General features: G+C 34.9%; 2 protein-coding genes and 1 pseudogene across 3 annotated transcripts; 1 reads left to right on the forward strand and 2 right to left on the reverse strand.

Annotated features, from left to right (window-relative positions):
• Positions 1-3420: 3420 nt before the first annotated feature.
• LOC106311414 lies at positions 3421-5706 on the forward strand (annotated as a pseudogene).
• Positions 5707-6882: 1176 nt separating this feature from the next.
• On the reverse strand, positions 6883-9608 carry LOC106308253 (DEAD-box ATP-dependent RNA helicase 5-like). Of its 2 annotated transcripts, none has more exons than XM_013745398.1 (13): positions 9062-9608; positions 8874-8995; positions 8695-8802; positions 8542-8622; positions 8387-8465; positions 8200-8285; positions 8083-8139; positions 7941-7981; positions 7796-7864; positions 7619-7712; positions 7362-7526; positions 7162-7254; positions 6883-7071 (listed from the first exon to the last, which is right to left on the reverse strand). In XM_013745398.1, exons 1-13 carry the CDS (start codon positions 9540-9542, stop codon positions 6976-6978), a joined length of 1572 nt encoding a protein of 523 aa, XP_013600852.1. In that variant the 5' UTR covers positions 9543-9608; the 3' UTR covers positions 6883-6975. The 2 variants fall into 2 exon arrangements, with proteins under 2 accessions (XP_013600852.1, XP_013600851.1); XM_013745397.1 differs by having other exon boundaries at positions 7941-8008.
• Positions 9609-12263: 2655 nt separating this feature from the next.
• On the reverse strand, positions 12264-15416 carry LOC106307389 (probable phosphomevalonate kinase). The gene is made up of 11 exons (XM_013744328.1): positions 15287-15416; positions 15060-15093; positions 14749-14899; positions 14548-14645; positions 14290-14396; positions 14151-14203; positions 13668-14045; positions 13488-13592; positions 13151-13378; positions 12937-13059; positions 12264-12766 (listed from the first exon to the last, which is right to left on the reverse strand). The coding sequence occupies exons 2-11, from the start codon at positions 15065-15067 to the stop codon at positions 12500-12502; spliced, it is 1518 nt and encodes a 505-aa protein (XP_013599782.1). The 5' UTR covers positions 15068-15093; positions 15287-15416; the 3' UTR covers positions 12264-12499.
• Positions 15417-17149: the final 1733 nt, after the last annotated feature.

Raw genomic sequence — 17149 nt, forward strand, 5'->3', positions numbered from 1 at the left:
AATTGTATATATAATTATATATATATATATATATAATTATATATATATATATATATTATATTTGTGTGTATTTTTTTCTTCAAATGGCTGCTTTATTATTCAAGCTTGAGTAGTCTGGGAAACCAGACCGGAACAGAACAACCAATGTAATACAATTCTCCGTGGAAGGATCTCGCTATCTTAGCTAATAAATCAGACGGTACATATTCTGAACGAGGAACAAAAACAACCGAGAACTCCGTGTATCTGTTTTTCAACTTCATAAACTCCTCCAACTCCTTCATAAAATCAGACCATTAGGGTCTTTTGCTTTCAACTAAGAGTTTCAGATGATTTGTATTAAAATGACAAATTCACTGTTATTCAAATGAAGATTTTAAAAACCACTTTAAAATCCAGTGTAATTGAACTTGTCATTTTATAAAATACTCTAAAATCCAGTGTTATTGACCAAAATTTAAGTTGGAAATTTTAGAGTACTTTAAATGTTTTAAAGGTGTTTGAGAGGGATTTTTTAGTTATAAAAATAAAAATCAAAATTTCATGGTTTTCGATGAGATTCTAAAGTTGTTTAACAAAAATCACACCAAATTATAATATTCACCTAAAATCATCTAAAAACTCACTAAAATCAAATCATTTTAAATTTCAGATTCAATACACCCATCCGCCCCTTTGTTTTTTTTTTTTTTTTTTTTGTGTGAACATCAACTACTTTTGTTATTAAGTTTTTCCAACTAGGGTTTCAACTGTTTCTTCCGAGAACATATCTGTAAAAGGTTAAAGATTTTACAAAACATTAAATAGTTTATAGATACGACTCCATGTACTAAGTACTAGTTAACGTATCTAGGAAAATCAGTAAATATGATAATAAAATTTAAAGCCGTGTAAGCTTTATTTGTTTTAAAATTTTTAAAATATAGTAAATTTTCTCTTTTTTTTTTTTTGCAACAAACCACTATTCTATTACTCAAACTTGAGGTGGTCTGAGTAACCACACCGAAATAGAAAACCCAATGAAACAAACATCTCTATGAAAAGAACAAATAGTCCTAGCTAAAGAATCAACAATTCCTTTTTGCTCCCTTGGAATATAGGATATCTTGAAGTCCGGGAAGCATATCTGAAGAGTCTGAATCACTTCCAATTATGTTGCAAAGTTTGGCCAAGCTTGTGGTTCATTTATCATTGCAATCAGGTTTTTGAAATCCGTCAATTCTGATAAGTCGAATGTTGGAGCATGCTTTCCATAACCCATCTCAATGCTTCCAGTTTTGTATGCAAAGCAGACTCTTGTCGTCTTTGATTCTGCGTCCCCATAAGTTGGATCTTCTCCAAAATATCCTCTCAAAACCATCCACATCCACTAAATTGAGCTGTAGAGGTCTATGAACCATCCACCATACAAATATTACCCAAGCTTAAAATTTAAGAAAAATAGTAAATCATCTAAAATACATGAGATATAGTTTTAAAATTCGGTGTTCGCACTACTTAATATTTGAGTATTTTTGATTCATATGCACACATTTCGCCTATTAGTTAACTGAAATCATATATTATTCACGCACTATAAATAATTCAGTATATCTCAAGTCAGTCCCTAACTCCCTATAGCTACGTTTATTAGACTATTAGCAATGGATGTTTTGAATCGAACATTTAACAGTTGAATGATCACAATGAAAATGTTGAATATGGGTGTTGAAATAAGGTGGATTAATTGGTGTTGAAAATATTCAACATTTGAAAAATGATTATGGTTGGGACACGCGCCACATGTTGTATTCTTATTTGTTGTTGAGTTTTTTTTTTGCATAGTTTTTAACCCTTATTATTTGTGACCATTTATTTTATTTTAAAGTTACCTTTAAAAATAAAAAAAATTATATAAGAATATATGTTTTGTATACTTAAACTTATTTCATTTTATTTGAACATTGAAAAAAAATGTATTTTGATGAATATTTTTTATTGAATTATTAGGTGGAAAAGAAAAAAAATGATGCGGAGTATTGAATAATATAAAGTAAAGTGTTGAAACACAAAACCATTGCTCATAGTTTCAATAGAGCTGGCAATCATATTTGTGTGGATATGTTAACGAGTGCATACAAGTACATAATAATGTCATCTACTACTTAATTCTCTCTTTTACGATTAGTTATCTCACTTTTGGTTTCTTCATCTTTTGAATCTCATTTTATTTGATGAGTTTGGAAAATAATGGTGATATTGTGATTCATCAACCTCGTGACCTTTCACTTTTTTTTTCTTCTCTCTCTGTCGAGTCTCTTGCTGCTTTCAAAGAAAAAAAATATATTTTGTGATGGTTGTCTACGGCTATGGATGTTGAACATGTGATTCATTCTCTGACAGAAAAACTTAGCAAAGGTGACCTGTTTTGAGAGACGACATCAAAGAGAAAACCAACTCGCTTTCTCTAGTAAAATAATCGTCTATAGCCACCATATATTTCGTGACTATAGACCAAATTTTGTGGCTATATAAGGGTTTAGTCACCAAAAGCCATGAAATAAAAAATCTTCATATCTACTTTCTAAGTGAGGTGATTCTCGAAGACCAGTTTCTTCTCTTGATCTTCTATCTTGCATAATGCTAAATTAGAGTTGGTTAGTTTGTTTGTCGTTAGTTTGATAGATCATAATGGTTGCTAGCAGGGGCGGAGGCAGCTAAGGGGTAGGGAGGTCAGCTGACCCCACTACTTTAAAAAAAATACATAGTTTTTTAGATAAATTTTGTATTGACCCCACTTAAAAATTAAATTTGACCCCACAAAAATAATTACAAAACATTAAAGAAAAAATTTAATTATACAACTAATATATTTTCATTTTTTATTTTTAAAACTTTGGATTTATATTATTTTTAATCTTATTTTATTTCTATAGTTGCAAAAAAAATTAAAATCATTAAACATGTTTTGGGTATTTAAACTTTAGTGTTATTTTAGTTTAAGCTCAACTTATATTAAGCCCAAATAAATTATAATACAGAAACATTAAAAATAGAGAATTTGTACTCCCTACACACAGCTTTCCTCCTATTTGCACTCTATACCCTATTTTCCTCCAATTTTCTTCCCCTCATCATTACCATTTTTCCCCCAATTCAATGGTATTCCACTCTTCTTAGGATATTGAGCTAATTTGCTCTTAAAAATATAAACAAACTTAAAGTAGGTAAAAAAAAACCCTTTCTCTTCCCCTGCAAACACAAGACGACGGCGACCTGTTCCAACTCGTGCTCTCCAGATTCATGTTCGTTTTTTATATACTTTTTTTGTTATATTCTGCTCTTTTGTTTATATTGTTACTTTATGTCATGATCTGAATATTTTTAATGATTAGTTTTATATCTCAAAAAGACTAATCTATCTTATTTAACAGAAAGCTAATGGATAAATTTCTAAATCTGAAAAGAAAATCTCCATCAACCGATGATATTCACCTAGACGACATGCCACATGATCCCGGAGAAAGAAAAGGGATTCATGAATATGATCATAATCAAATAGACGAGGTGAGACGCAAGTACTTGACTAGAGGACCTTGTCAACCTCGTGGGCATAGTTTTAAGCAAAGAGTTATCTCAGGTGCATTAAGGCGGTTTAATCCTTCTTGGTTTGATCAGTATGGTAATTGGTTGGAATACAGTGTCAAGAAAGAGAAGGCATATTGTTTCTTTTGTTATTTATTCAGCAACGAGAAAAAAAGTGGAAGTGTTGGATTTGTCACAGAGGGATTTGATAGTTGGAATAAGTCTGACAGATTGGCTGGCCATGTAGGTGCGGTAAATAGCTTTCACAACGTAGCCAAAAAGAAGTGTGAAGATTTGATGAGACAAGGTCAGTCAATCAAACATGCTTTTCAAAAGCAAACCGATGTTGTAAAAAAGAGTATCGTATCCGACTAAATGCTTCAGTCGATGCTGCTAGATACTTACTAAAACAAGGATTACCGTTTCGTGCTCATGATGAGACAGTCGATTCTAGCAGCAAAGGAAATTTTTTAGAGTAAGTGAAATATACTGCTGCACAGAATGAAGATGTGAGCAAGGTTGTGCTGAAGAATGCTCCTGGAAATAATCAAATGGTGTCTCATCCTATTCAAAAAGACATTGTTAATTGCTTTTCGGAAGAAGTAATTAATTCCATAGTTCAAGAGATGGACAATGATGTGTTTGCTTTATTGGTGGATGAATCAGCTGATTGTTCTATGAAAGAGCAAATGGCTATAGTTTTTCGCTTTGTCGATAAACATGGTATGGTCAAAGAGAGATTTGTTGGTCTTATCCATGTGAAGGATACATGTTTTGTATCTTTGAAATCTGGAATTGATTCATTGCTTGCTAAATATAGTCTTGAGTCTGAAAAAGGTGAGAGGACAAGGCTATGATGGAGCAGGAAATATGAGAGGTGAATTTAATGGTCTGAGAGCACTGATTTCAAAAGAAAACAGTTCGGCATACTATGTACACTGTTTTGCTCACCAACTACAATTGGTAGTTGTTGCTGTCGCGAAGAAACATTTTGAAGTTAGAGATTTCTTTGTTAGTGAATGTGGTTGCAGCTTCGTGTAAAAGGAAAGATAAGATGCGAGAAATTCAGCGGGATATAATTGAAAAGAGAATAAGCAGTGGTGAAATCAAGAATGGAAAAGGACTGAATCAAGAGTCTTCTCTTCCAAGACCAGGAAGTACACGTTGGGGTTCTCATTATAAAATGTTGCTGCAGTTAGTTGAGATGTTTTCTTCTGTGGATGAGATGCTTATGTATGTCGAGGATGAAGGTGTTGATATTACCCAGCGAAGTCAAGCAAATGGTCTTCTCAAATATATCCATACTTTTGATTATGTGTTCTACCTACATTTGATGTTGCACATTTTGGGGCTCACAGAGAACTTGTCACTGGCCTTGCAACTAAAAGATCAAGACATCCTAAAAGCTGTCTCATTAGTAGAATCCACTAAGCGGCAACTACAGAAGTTCAGAGATGATGGCTGGGATTCTTTTGTGAATGATGTTTCAGCTTTTTGTAAGAAACATGACACTAGTATTCTCCACATGAAGGACGATTTCATCGATCCAAGGAAGCCACGCAAAAAGACCAACATTACCAACTTGCATCATTATCAAGTCAATTTTTTTTATACAGTATTGGATATGGAGCTTCAAGAGTTTAATGGTCACTTTAACGATGTAAACTCTGAGTTACTCGTTTGCACATCAGCTTTAAGTCCTACTGCTTCATTCCGTGAGTTTGATAAAGAAAAGTTATTGAGACTGGCTAAATTCTGAGGATTTTAGTGTTATGGAATGCATATCACTTAAGCAGCAACTTGACATTTATATTGAAAATGTACGAGGAGATGAAAGGTTTGCTTATTTGAAACATCTTGGAGATCTATCGCGGTTAATGGTAGAAACCAAGAAACATCTTTCTCAACCTTTGGTGTATAGGCTCTTGAAGTTATCTTTGACTTTGCTCGTTGCTACTGAAACCGTTGAGAGATGTTTTTCAGGAATGAAGATCGTCAAGACAGTATTACGAAATCGCATCGGTGATCAGTTTCTAAGTGATTGTCTTATTTGTTTTATTGAAATTTTTTTTTGAAGATGTAGCCAATGAAACTGTTATAAAAAGGTTTCAAGCTATGAGTGAGCGTAGAGTACATTTGTAGTTTTTTTTGGTGTAATACATTTGTAGTTTTTTGGTCATTTAAACATTATGTTTTGATTTTTTTTTCCGACCCCAGTACAAAAAGTTTCTGGCTCCGCCACTGGTTGCTAGATACTTGTTCCATGTTGCATAAGAACGCATGTATTGCTAAAGGACGTATAAACTGATTGTGTTGATGTGATTGATTGATTGATTGTTGTGATTGTTATGATAATAAATTGTATGTGTTAGGTTGTTAGAAGAACTGAAAGAACTAGATTATTAGTTACATGTAATGAACTAAATGAATGATGTTGAGCATAATACTATGTGATGATTGTGATGGTGAGGGTCCGGATAATAATTTAGTGGAGCCCCTGTTGGGCAGATGCTGGTTGGGTAAGTGTCGGTTAGGCAAGCTCCGGTAAGGCGTAGGACTACTGGGTGTAGGGGCAGTGCGCCTTGGAGACACCTATGTGAAAGAGAAAGTCTAAAGAATCGTAGTTGTTAATATGCATGTTTGGTGATAGTGTGTAATGGCATGTTGATGATGTGAAATATTGAAGTAGTTGAACTGTTGTTTGTTGCTAGCAATCCTCGTTCTGTACTGAGACATATAACAGCTCATGCGGGAAGACTGATTTATAAAGTATATCACTAAGTAATTTATTTTATCAATCTCCCCCTCCTCTCCTTTCCATTTCAGTACATGACCTTAAGTAGATGTAATGAATATGACTGGATTAGTGGACATAAACAGAAAAACAAAATGCGCGGGAATCTTATAACCATTGGTAGAACATGGTGGCTTACCTTTCAGCGTAGACCTGTGTTCTTAAATCTGCCTTGTCCAGCTTGTCGGATGAACATGTTTATAATAAAGCTTCTACGACCAAGTACAAAGTTTTGAACTCGAGTAGTGATAACTTCCCAGAGATGCCATCGTAACTTTCATTCTTAGAGAAATAGATACTACTGCTTCTGCGCTCTCACTTGGTTGTTTTTCTGGCTTTTATCTTAAAACCTTCGTGTTGTATAGCTCTCTTCCCCGGTGATCGAAAAGATATACCGGACAGTGGATATAGGAGTCTTGTGTATCTTATGATCAAACAATTTTTACAGTATGATTCAGTAATGTTAAAATGAAAAGTATTATTTTAACAATATGACAAAAGAATACAAAAATAATGAAAATCGTGAAACAAAATTTATATGTTATTATTCGGGCAGAGCCGAATAACAAGACGAAAATCATATCCAACTATAATAATCATAAAATAATAAAACAAAACTAGTCTTCATCGTCAGAATCAGCAAATGTGATCTTCTTAGCTTTTGGAGCATCAGCTGCAATTTCTTTGAAATGAGGTCCATACAGTTTTGATTCCTGCAATTTTTTTAATCAGACAATACAGCAGCACATGAGAGGAAATAATGTGTGTGGAGGAGATCAAGAATATGATCAAAGAAATCAAACCTTTTTCTTTACATGAGTGCCAAACTTCAAAAGATCAGCGGGCACAACTTGTTTAGCTTCCCTGAGAACATTCACTAGCTCTCCGGCAAGACCCTTTAAAGAGACAGTGAGTGTGAGTGACACAACAACATATCTCAAAAACGCTGAAAAGAAAGCTGCTCAAAGAATTGATTTTCTTTTCAGAAGTAAAACTCATTTACCTTGTTCTGTTGTGTGAAAAAGGTGTGTGCAACACCCTTTTTACCTGCTCTTCCTGTTCTCCCGATTCTGTGAACATAATCCTCTGTTGTCAAAGGGAAACTGTAGTTTATCACAACTTCCACGTCCGGGATATCGAGCCCTCTTGCTGCTACATCAGTAGCCACCTAACAATGAATAAAACAGTATCAATGCTCTGTTTTCAGAACCAGCATGGTTAATACTACTATTATAAGCCATGGAGTTGAGAAACACGTACCAGCAACGGACAGGATCCTTCTTTGAACAATGCCAAAGACCTGGTACGTTCGCTCTGTGCTTTGTTTCCATGTATAGATACAGCTTTCCAGCCTCTGAATAGTTATGTAAATATTTATAATCAAGAGCAAAATAGTCAAGATTTTTGTTGAGTTGATTTAGGGGAAAAAGATCAAACCTTGTCTGAAGAAAACGCTCAAGACGGTCAGCTTCCACCTTGTATAAGGCAAACACCAAAACCCTGTTTCTGCAAACACCAAAAACGCTTGGTGTTAGTATGGTGTGACAAAAGGAAAGATCTGGTAACTGAGTAGCAGATTTACTTTTGAGACTTGTGGTATTTTTCTAGTAAAGCAACTAGGCGCTGGTCACGAGCACGATCGTCCAAGACCTGAATTTTTAGACAAAACAAAGACATGTTGTTAAAGGCGGTGAGATGATTTGCAGAGGGAAAACGCTACATACCTCGATGATTTGCAAAACGTCGTGGTTGGCAGCTAAGTCTACAGAACCTATGACTACCTGAAAGAAATTTGAATGAAAAAAAAACTGTGTAGGTTAGAGAAAAGAGGAAAAGATTACCTTGACAGGGTTTGGATCCATGAATTCCTGAGCCAATTTGTGAACTTCCATAGGCCAAGTTGCACTGAACATGACCATCTGACGAACTATAAGACAGAGAAGAAAGAAGGAGAACTTTCATTAACAAAAAAAAATGCAGGAAGAAATCAAACAAGATACATGAGTTGTTGGTTCCTCAACCACTTGCCTTTATTCGTCTTGCTCAGTATAAACCGGACTGGTTCCTCGAAACCCATATCAAGCATTCGATCTGCTTCATCCAACACCTGGCACATAGTAAGAACTCCTGTTACTATCTCTAATACATAGGCATAACAAAGAGATGTTATGTTGCTTGCTTACCACAAAGGAAACCTCAGAGAGACGAAGCTCATTAGAGTCAATCAGATCTCTCAAACGACCTGGCGTACCTATGACAATATCCTATACCACACAATATTAAATCGTCATTTGACTGATTAGCCAACACAAGACAGTGTAAAGAAGAAGTCTTACAACTCCAGATCGAATAGCGTTGATTTGAGGCCTTTTAGAGCTTCCACCATACACACAAATCGATTTCAAACCACACGGTTCTCCAGCTTCACTCAAAACATCAGATATCTACACAAACAAAAACAATAAGAATACGTTCCCTTTCACTTATATAATAACTAATGTTCTCTCTATTATACCTGAACAGCTAACTCTCTTGTCGGAGAAAGAACAAGACATGTCGGGTTCCTTGTTCCTTTACCGTTCTTGTTCTTCTTCAACATGTGCATAATCGCAGGAATCCCAAACGCCAATGTCTTACCTAAACCCACCATTTTTAAAAAACGTTTCATGCTTCTGAGATTGGCGAACAGAGAACATTACGAACCTGAACCAGTTTTGGCAATGCCGATAAGATCACGACCATCTAACAGAAACGGCCATGAGTGAGACTGAATGGGAGAAGGCTTCTGGAAAGTCTTGCAGCAATCGAGAACATTCTCAGGCAACTTAGATGCAGCGAAAGATGTTAAAGCTGCGTACTTTGCTTCCTCCACATCTTTCCCGGTAACGACAACTTTCTGTTCACTCTCTCCTCCGTTGCTCACACCTGAATCTTCAGGAACTTTATCAGCTTCCTTCTTCTTCTTCTTCTCCATCTCTTTCTCATCTCTCTTACGCTTCTTCTTCTCTTTATTACTCAACCCCTCACCGTTGGTGACCTCTTGAGGCACTTCCACTTCCTGAGTTTCCTCTGAGTGTTTGCTCTTCTTCTTCTTCTTCTTCTTCTTGATTGTTTCTGTCATCGGACTCTCGACGGCGGCTAAGGGTTTGTCGGAGACGGGAAGCTCTTGCTTTTTACCAGACATGTTTTTTACTTATTTTTGTTTACGGTGAGAGTTGAAACGGCCGAACAAGAGTTTTTCTTTTTTGTTCGGTTTAGGTTTTTATGGTTTTATAGCATTGTAAAGTTTTTCTTTTGTCAAAATTTTTAAAACCGGACCGGAAGCTGAACCGGATATATTTTGGGTCACGGTTCAATATGGTTCGACCAGATCAAATTTGATTCAATAATATGGTTTAATATTTTTTTAGTATGTAAATATAAAAGTAATATTAGTAAACATGATGCATAGTTAAAATATAAATTAATTTTGAACATAAAATATTATAAATATAAATTAGTTTCTTGTTTATATAGATGATTTATAAATTTTTGATAGTTTTAGTGGTTTTTATTGGTTTAATAACTTTGAAATATAATCCGGTTATGTGGCCGGTTCATGGTCGAACCAATTACTAGACCAACCCGGTTATATAACCGGTTCACGGTCGAACCCGGTCCAACCATCGGGTCGGTCCGGTTTTAAAAACACTGGTCAAAACCATTGTAAAGTTTTTTTTTTCTGAATTTGCAATTTCGTCTGGATGTTTTAATAATTGTCTGAAAAGATCGTTACTCTTGTTTTATTATATGTTTGTCAAATAAACCTTTTTCCTCCAAAACTTCTTTAATTCAAAAAAAAAAAAATATGTTAATAAAAATATATTTCTCTCGCTCTTCGCATTCGAAATGTTTGAGAGAATTTTTTTTTAAAGAACTTTTTGTGTTTCTTTGGAAACTATATTTTTAGTATGTGAAGATGTTTCTTTCCGCTTGATAGGATAATAATCCAGATCTAATCGGATTTTTGCTTTGTTTAGTTATTCCGGATTAGTTCGGTGTTACTTTTTGCATATTGGCTCGGGAGTCATGGTTTGGATTCAATTCTAGAGGGCTAAACCATTTCTCATCTTTGCGCAGAATAAAAATTATATATAAATTATTTTTACGTATTATATATTTTTTTACATATTATAAAATAATAAATATATATAGAATAATTAAAAATTCAGTAACTATTACATATATAATTAAAATGGTGCAAATAAATAAATTTTATTAATCTATTCAAACACTTTTTATATTTATATAGTATATAATTAAATTTAAATGATATTAACGTAGGAAATAGTATTTTTTAGTATTGATATATATTATATAATGTTTTCTACTCATACTTTTTTAATCATTTGTATCTTTTCATAACAAAACTTTAAATTACTAATAACAAAATTTTCATTGTCGGATGTTTAATAGTTTTAGTAATTTTAATTAAAAAATACTCTAAATATTAAGTTTTCAATATTTGTTCAAAGTTTTTTTCAAAAAAATAATTATTCAAAGTAAAATTTCAAAATTAAAATATTTATGTATTTTATATGGTATATAGTTTAATTATATATATATATTTTAATCTTAATATTTATTAAATGAGACTTTCTACTTATTTGAATTTGTAATCATTTGTATATTTTCATTAAAACAAAATTTTAAACCATAGATCAAAAATATTTCAGTGTGAGACTTTTAACAATATTAGTAATTTATAGTCATTTTCAAAAAATTTAAATATAACATACTTTAAAAAAATCAAAATTTTATTATATGGTAAATGTGATTGTTTAATTTATTTTAATAAGTTAAAATTAAAAATGATAAAGGATACACTGATTTTTATCAAATATTTTTTATTTAAAAATATTTATTATCATATATACTTTATCCACTAATGAAGAACATTAATAATTAATTTATGGTTAGTTTAATAAAAAGTTTATTATATATTTAGATGGACCAAACTATTTCTCTAACGATTATAAGAATTATTGTGGTGATGACACATGACTACCTTAAATATTGTAATGCTTCTCTTTTAATATATAAATGATACACCCTGTTCAAAAATGCGGCCGCCTAGGCGTTGTTTGGATGTTGACCGCGGTGAATATGTCCAAATCGGTGTAGCTAGGCGTTGACCCGCGTAAGACTACCTAATTTCCGCGTACACCGCCTAATTTCCGCTTAGACCGCCTAAACCTCCTAAGTTTTTTTTTTCTTTCATCCGTGTAAAGTTGAAACACGGTTGATTATCTTTTACTCATTATTGAGAGATTTTGTGTAATTATTCATTAATGAATAATTACAATTAGATATCAAACCCAAAAAAAACACATAATTACTTCATTTAGGGATTTTTCGTACCAAACACACCATAATCTAAATGTTCGACGAATCAAAAAGAAACCGTTTAGAATTATATATAAAAAATTATATAATTATGTCTAAGAACATGTGTTATCATTTTTAAAATTAGCTAAATATATTATAAATATATTAAGTTGTATTTAAAACTAGATCCCGCATAATCTCTGAATACTCTCTAATTTTTCGGTAACTCGCTAGGCCCGGGGTTGCCGCCCACTATGGCACGTGTCCATTACGTGTTCCAGAAAAAAAAGACATGTCCTTTTTTTCTGTGCAGCAAAAGACATGTCCATTACTGGACTATTATGTTTTGACCCATAACCCGCCCATATGACATCCTAGTAGTGAGTGTCACACATATACAAAGAAAATGTCACACATATACAAAGAAAATCTCCATGATCTATGGAAGAGAGATTGTTGTAAGAAATAGGAACAGATTCCAGCTATTTAAAAGTGGAACTTGTTATTGTAAAGATTATTGTAGATTTGGATCCTAATCTTTCAAGCATTGAGATACCAACATCAGAAGCAGTGAAACGAAACAAACACAGATACGAACATTCTAAATCAGACCTTGTTTTGTTTTTGTTTTTTCCTGCGATTTTTTCCAAAGAGTCAAAGACTTACAAGTGGGTGAAAAAAATGCACTTAGCACCCAAGTCTATATGCAAAATAGTATACTCAACCAGCTTTAGTGATGAGCCTAACTCATTGGACACGGCCAAACAATGTTGCTTACTCAATATGAATTGATGAAACGCCTGAAGTAATACCTGTGGTGCGTGGATCACCACTTTCTAGGCAAACGCCGTGTGGATCTTCTTTCACCAACAACGCCAGAACATTGTGTGAACTCCATGCCTGGGTCAGTTTGCTTCCAGAATCCCATAGAGTAATTGCAAATATGGCATCAAACCCACCAGCCCCAGGAACACCAGCAACTAGAACCCCTTCAGCATTCATTGTAGAATCCAAAAGTTGAGTTTGAGACTCAGGTTCTATCTGCAATTCCATGGTAACTCAAGGTCAATGAAGATGCAAAACATGAAGCAGAATGCGTTATTTGTAGAACCCTTATATATTGTATGCTGAGTAGTTTATGCTTCAGCACAAAAGTTTATCATTCGCAAATGGTCAATTAAGATATGAAGCAGAATAAAACAATAACTTACCGGAACACCAGCAGCCTCACCCATCTGCCGCATAAGAATCCTAATCCTCAACATAGCTTCTCTTGCTCCTAAGAGTTCTCGAATAATCGCTTCGTTGATTGGTTCAGTAGCGTGTAGCACCCACTAAACATTATATACAAGAGGCAAGTGAACCAAGCTGCTCCTTGATGTAAAATATCTAATGAAAGCAATACTCAGTAAATGGAATATATACCTTTTCAGAAGTAAGCACACTACAAGACTTGATGACTCCTAGATAAACATCCCAGTGCTCTTTGGCTAATTTGCTCAGACTGTTTAGCTTAGTTTCCAGCTCCAAATTTGCATCTGACAACTTTTGCCAGTTTTCTCGTGCCTTGTCTGGATCAGACATTTGCCACTTCTTTACAGCACCTACCATCGATGGTGTAGAGGATCCACCACTTCCAGGTTCTCCAAGGAACTATATAAGATACAATCATTTTTAGTACACATAAGTCAAGGGAATAAGAAGTACGTGAGGTGGACAACATTTCTTTCAGGTTAGACACTAGGTCTGATTGTTTGCTTACAAGATTCATCAGTGGGGGTAAACAGAACTCGGTTCTTTCATGATCCCATTTTCCCTTCAAGATTCCGCCAATAACTTCATGTAATGGTAAACCCGTTACTGCAACCTACAAAATATGGTAGTAGTCAGTATATTCCCAACCTTTTTAGAAAATTTACATAATAAACTTCTCATTACAGACCTTAGGAAATGACAAGACTTCTGGAGAGAAGCGAACATAACGCTGACTCCCGTAGACCGCACAGCTGACATCAAACCCACTTCCGACCTTCCCTTGTGCAAGACAGTGAGATGTTTGTGCTATCATATGGATAACATCTAGATCAGAACAACCAAACTTTCCTTCTTTACATGGATCGGAGAGGTCAACCACTCCGAGATAATGCAACAGAGCTGCAACCACAGCTGTTGTCATTGCTGCAGAAGAACCTAAGCCAGTTTTTGCTACTTCAGGCTTGCAGTTAGCGCCATTTGACTCGCCTGAGTTGAATGTGATTGATGCAAAAGGTGCAAGGGTACCCAGCGATTCTGGTGTCAATGGAAGCCCAAGCGATTCTATCTATCAGAATAAACAAGATTATCAACATGTTGTGCAAGTATCTCAAGAGGAAGAATAAATGAACAAATGAAAGTGTAATTTAGGCAGTCTTCAGCAAAGGAATACCTGATTCCGGTATGAGTAAAAGTCATTGGAGCCTAGTATTGTGATATCAAGACCTGCAAAATCGATTTAAAGAAATAGTAACACATTCAGCCTCTACTTGAGAAATAAAATGATGAAAAAGCAGAGACTTGAAGATTGCCTTGCAAGAAGAGTTTGTGCAAGGATTCTTTGTCCTTGTGGCTTGCCAAATGAGCAGCAGCTATGGCATACTGTATAGCATGCTCTACAAAGGGGTTTCTTGAATCACTAAAAATTTTATTTTCAGAAAGAGAAAAAAACAGTGTAAGTTCTCTACCACCTATATTCGACAAAAAAAGAAGTATCCGCAGTAAAACTTATGATACTGAACAAAAATGAAAACATGCAGTGCATCTAAAAAAAGTGTTTGGGATCTTGCCTTGCAGACACACACTGAAGAGTCAAATGCTTAAGTGACAGTTTATACATGCTTTCTCTTGAGAGCTGTGGTGATGTTAATTTGACATCTGTCCATTTCTGTAAGAATAACAATTTTTGTATCAGCCTTCTTCTCACACTCACACAACATGATTACTTTCAAATAACACACGAATGAGAAGAAGATGGAGGAAGTGCATACCCAGGCCCAACTCTCAGGCTTGACTTCATCATTGATGGGCTTCACAACCGCATAGAAACGTGCGTTTGTACTCAACACAAGACCTGCGTTTGGCCTCTCGAGTATGAGGTAGCCTCCAGTCATCAACACCTTCCCAGGAGCAGAAGCAACACTGCATCAAATCGTCTTAGAACACATCACCCAAAAAGTGAAATCGATACAACCAACACGAATGATGCGAGAATAAATCCAATTCAAAATCAAAAGAAAATCTCAAACGGAAATCGAACAAGCCAATCAACATTTCTAAAATAGGGAGAGAAAGCACTTACACAGCCATTTCCAAAGAGTGATCGCTGATCTCACCTACGATCGAACAAGTTGCACTTCCAATTAGATAAAATCAAATCGCAAGCACAGATTCAAAGTATCTACGTACATAAACAACAACAACAACAACAAGAGAACTCCAATGCATGTTTATTGTATCGATTGAGAATACCTAGAACTCGCTGGATTGCTTTTGTAATCATGAACAATTTGTTGGCGAGACACTTACCAAAAATCTCTGTCTGGGATCGAGATCGCCGGATGTGATCGGTAAATTTGGATCGACGACGGTAAATGACCGGCGGGACAAGCAAGGGTAGATCGAGTTTGGACTCTGGGAAGAAGAAAGAAAGTGGGGACTCAGGGATATATTTTTTTTTATGGGTTTACCAATACAGCGACGAGGGTAAAATAGGAACTTACGACAAAATGTATTCACAGACCTTTTAAACATTTTAGCTTCTTCTACTCATTTAAATTTTGTTAACAGCAGTCAAAAAAGTTTGACTCGTGAGTTTTTGGATAAATAATTCCTAATATTTAGTTGATTTTTTTTTTTGCTAAAATATTTAGTTGGTATTATTAGGTTAAACATATTTTTTTGGATCCAACTAGATCATAGATATAATGCATATGTTCGAGGTTAAAAATGGATTTTATTTGTCGCCCGAAATCATCAACCAGTAAATTACAAAATCTTAATCTTTTTCTCATAGTCAGATATTGGTTAACCCCTTTGATCACACCTGAACACATTGATATTTAACGAAATCATAGTTCTAGAAGATGTAATTGTAACGCTCCGGTCGTCTACGCTAATGGCCTTTCCACAACCCTCTTACTCGGTTCGGTGGTTATATTCCGTGGGAGAGACTATGCGTATATTTTTCCGAGGCTCATTAGTCACGCTTACTGATTTTTTTCCGTTCTTTGACCTCATCCGCACTATATCGCAAATCACTTCTCAATAGGTCACCCATCCTTCTTCTACTCCAGCTCAAACACGTTTAACTCTGAAGTTCTAAACGGATGTGTGCCCAAAAAGGTAAGCGCAGTTTCGTGACATAGGTAGTCAAATCAATTCTTTTAAGTCGTTACAGTAACTATCATTCAAAATGGGGCCAACCGATATCTTAAACTAGACACATTTGGTTAGTGTTATTAAATAATGCTATATACACGGTCAAACAAAGATATGTTAGTGCAAAGATGACATCACAATTGAGTAATGCAGAAGATAAATCAAGAGACAAAATAGATACAAGCAACCAACTATTGCTTTATTGAAAATCGCCTAAACAATCTATTACAAGACTTGCTTATCAGGTTTACACAGCCTGTTAACACTGTAACAGCTGCTATAGACGGATTCCTAATCTTCCCAAACTTGTCTCTCTGTCGTCAGTACTTCAGCACGACCTAAGAACACCTCTAAGGGATTTTCACCATTCCTCTATAATAATAGTCAGTGTCTTATGGAATACACACGACTCCATAGCTCTTTTATAGTGATCTCCACATTCCTGAAACCCTAGTCTCCAAGGAACATGGATATGGACATCTTCCATATCAATAAGTACACTTTCATTTTCTTGAAATGCACTTATTCCTCAAGGTATAAACTTGCTCCCCAAGTTTATCTCTTGCCTTTTCTCCACGGTATAAACTTGCTCCTCAAGTTTATTCCACGCCAGCTTAGCATCTTGCGTCCACATGGTCTCTACCACTCCACATGCCTCCTGGTTCACTGTCTGACACACATTGCCTCAGCAACTACTTCAACGACTACGTCAAGACATAAACCCTCAGTTTATCCTTCTCCATCTCAGCATATTTTGCATCCACATGGTAACCCACCACTCTGCATGCCTTATGTAGTAACGACTAATGCATCCAGCATCTTCAAGCTCCACTTGCATCTTCAAGATATAATTATGAATTTTACAAAAAAACAAAGATATAATTATGAACGAATTCATCGGGACAAAGCTTTCCGTTGGTCCATCTAAACATTTGTTAATGCCCTTTCGGGAAGATTTAAATATCCACCAAAATTAAAACATTTTATTTAGCAAATTTTGTGAGCTTTTTT

This window comes from Brassica oleracea, chromosome C8 (assembly GCF_000695525.1).
Source record: "Brassica oleracea var. oleracea cultivar TO1000 chromosome C8, BOL, whole genome shotgun sequence".
NCBI classification, from domain to species: Eukaryota; Viridiplantae; Streptophyta; class Magnoliopsida; order Brassicales; family Brassicaceae; genus Brassica; species Brassica oleracea.

Excerpts from the sequence above, each read along its gene's own strand:
- LOC106308253 (XM_013745397.1), bottom strand. The coding sequence starts at position 9,542 with ATGTCTGGTAAAAAGCAAGAGCTTCCCGTCTCCGACAAACCCTTAGCC. Across the intron at positions 8,803-8,873 it reads CAAGAGAGTTAGCTGTTCAG|ATATCTGATGTTTTGAGTGA; the intron begins GTATAATAGAGA and ends TTGTTTGTGTAG. Across the intron at positions 7,865-7,940 it reads AAATACCACAAGTCTCAAAA|AAACAGGGTTTTGGTGTTTG; the intron begins GTAAATCTGCTA and ends TGGTGTTTGCAG.
- LOC106307389 (XM_013744328.1), bottom strand. Across the intron at positions 14,204-14,289 it reads GCACAAACTCTTCTTGCAAG|GTCTTGATATCACAATACTA; the intron begins GCAATCTTCAAG and ends TCGATTTTGCAG. Across the intron at positions 12,767-12,936 it reads GTGAGGCTGCTGGTGTTCCG|ATAGAACCTGAGTCTCAAAC; the intron begins GTAAGTTATTGT and ends ATGGAATTGCAG.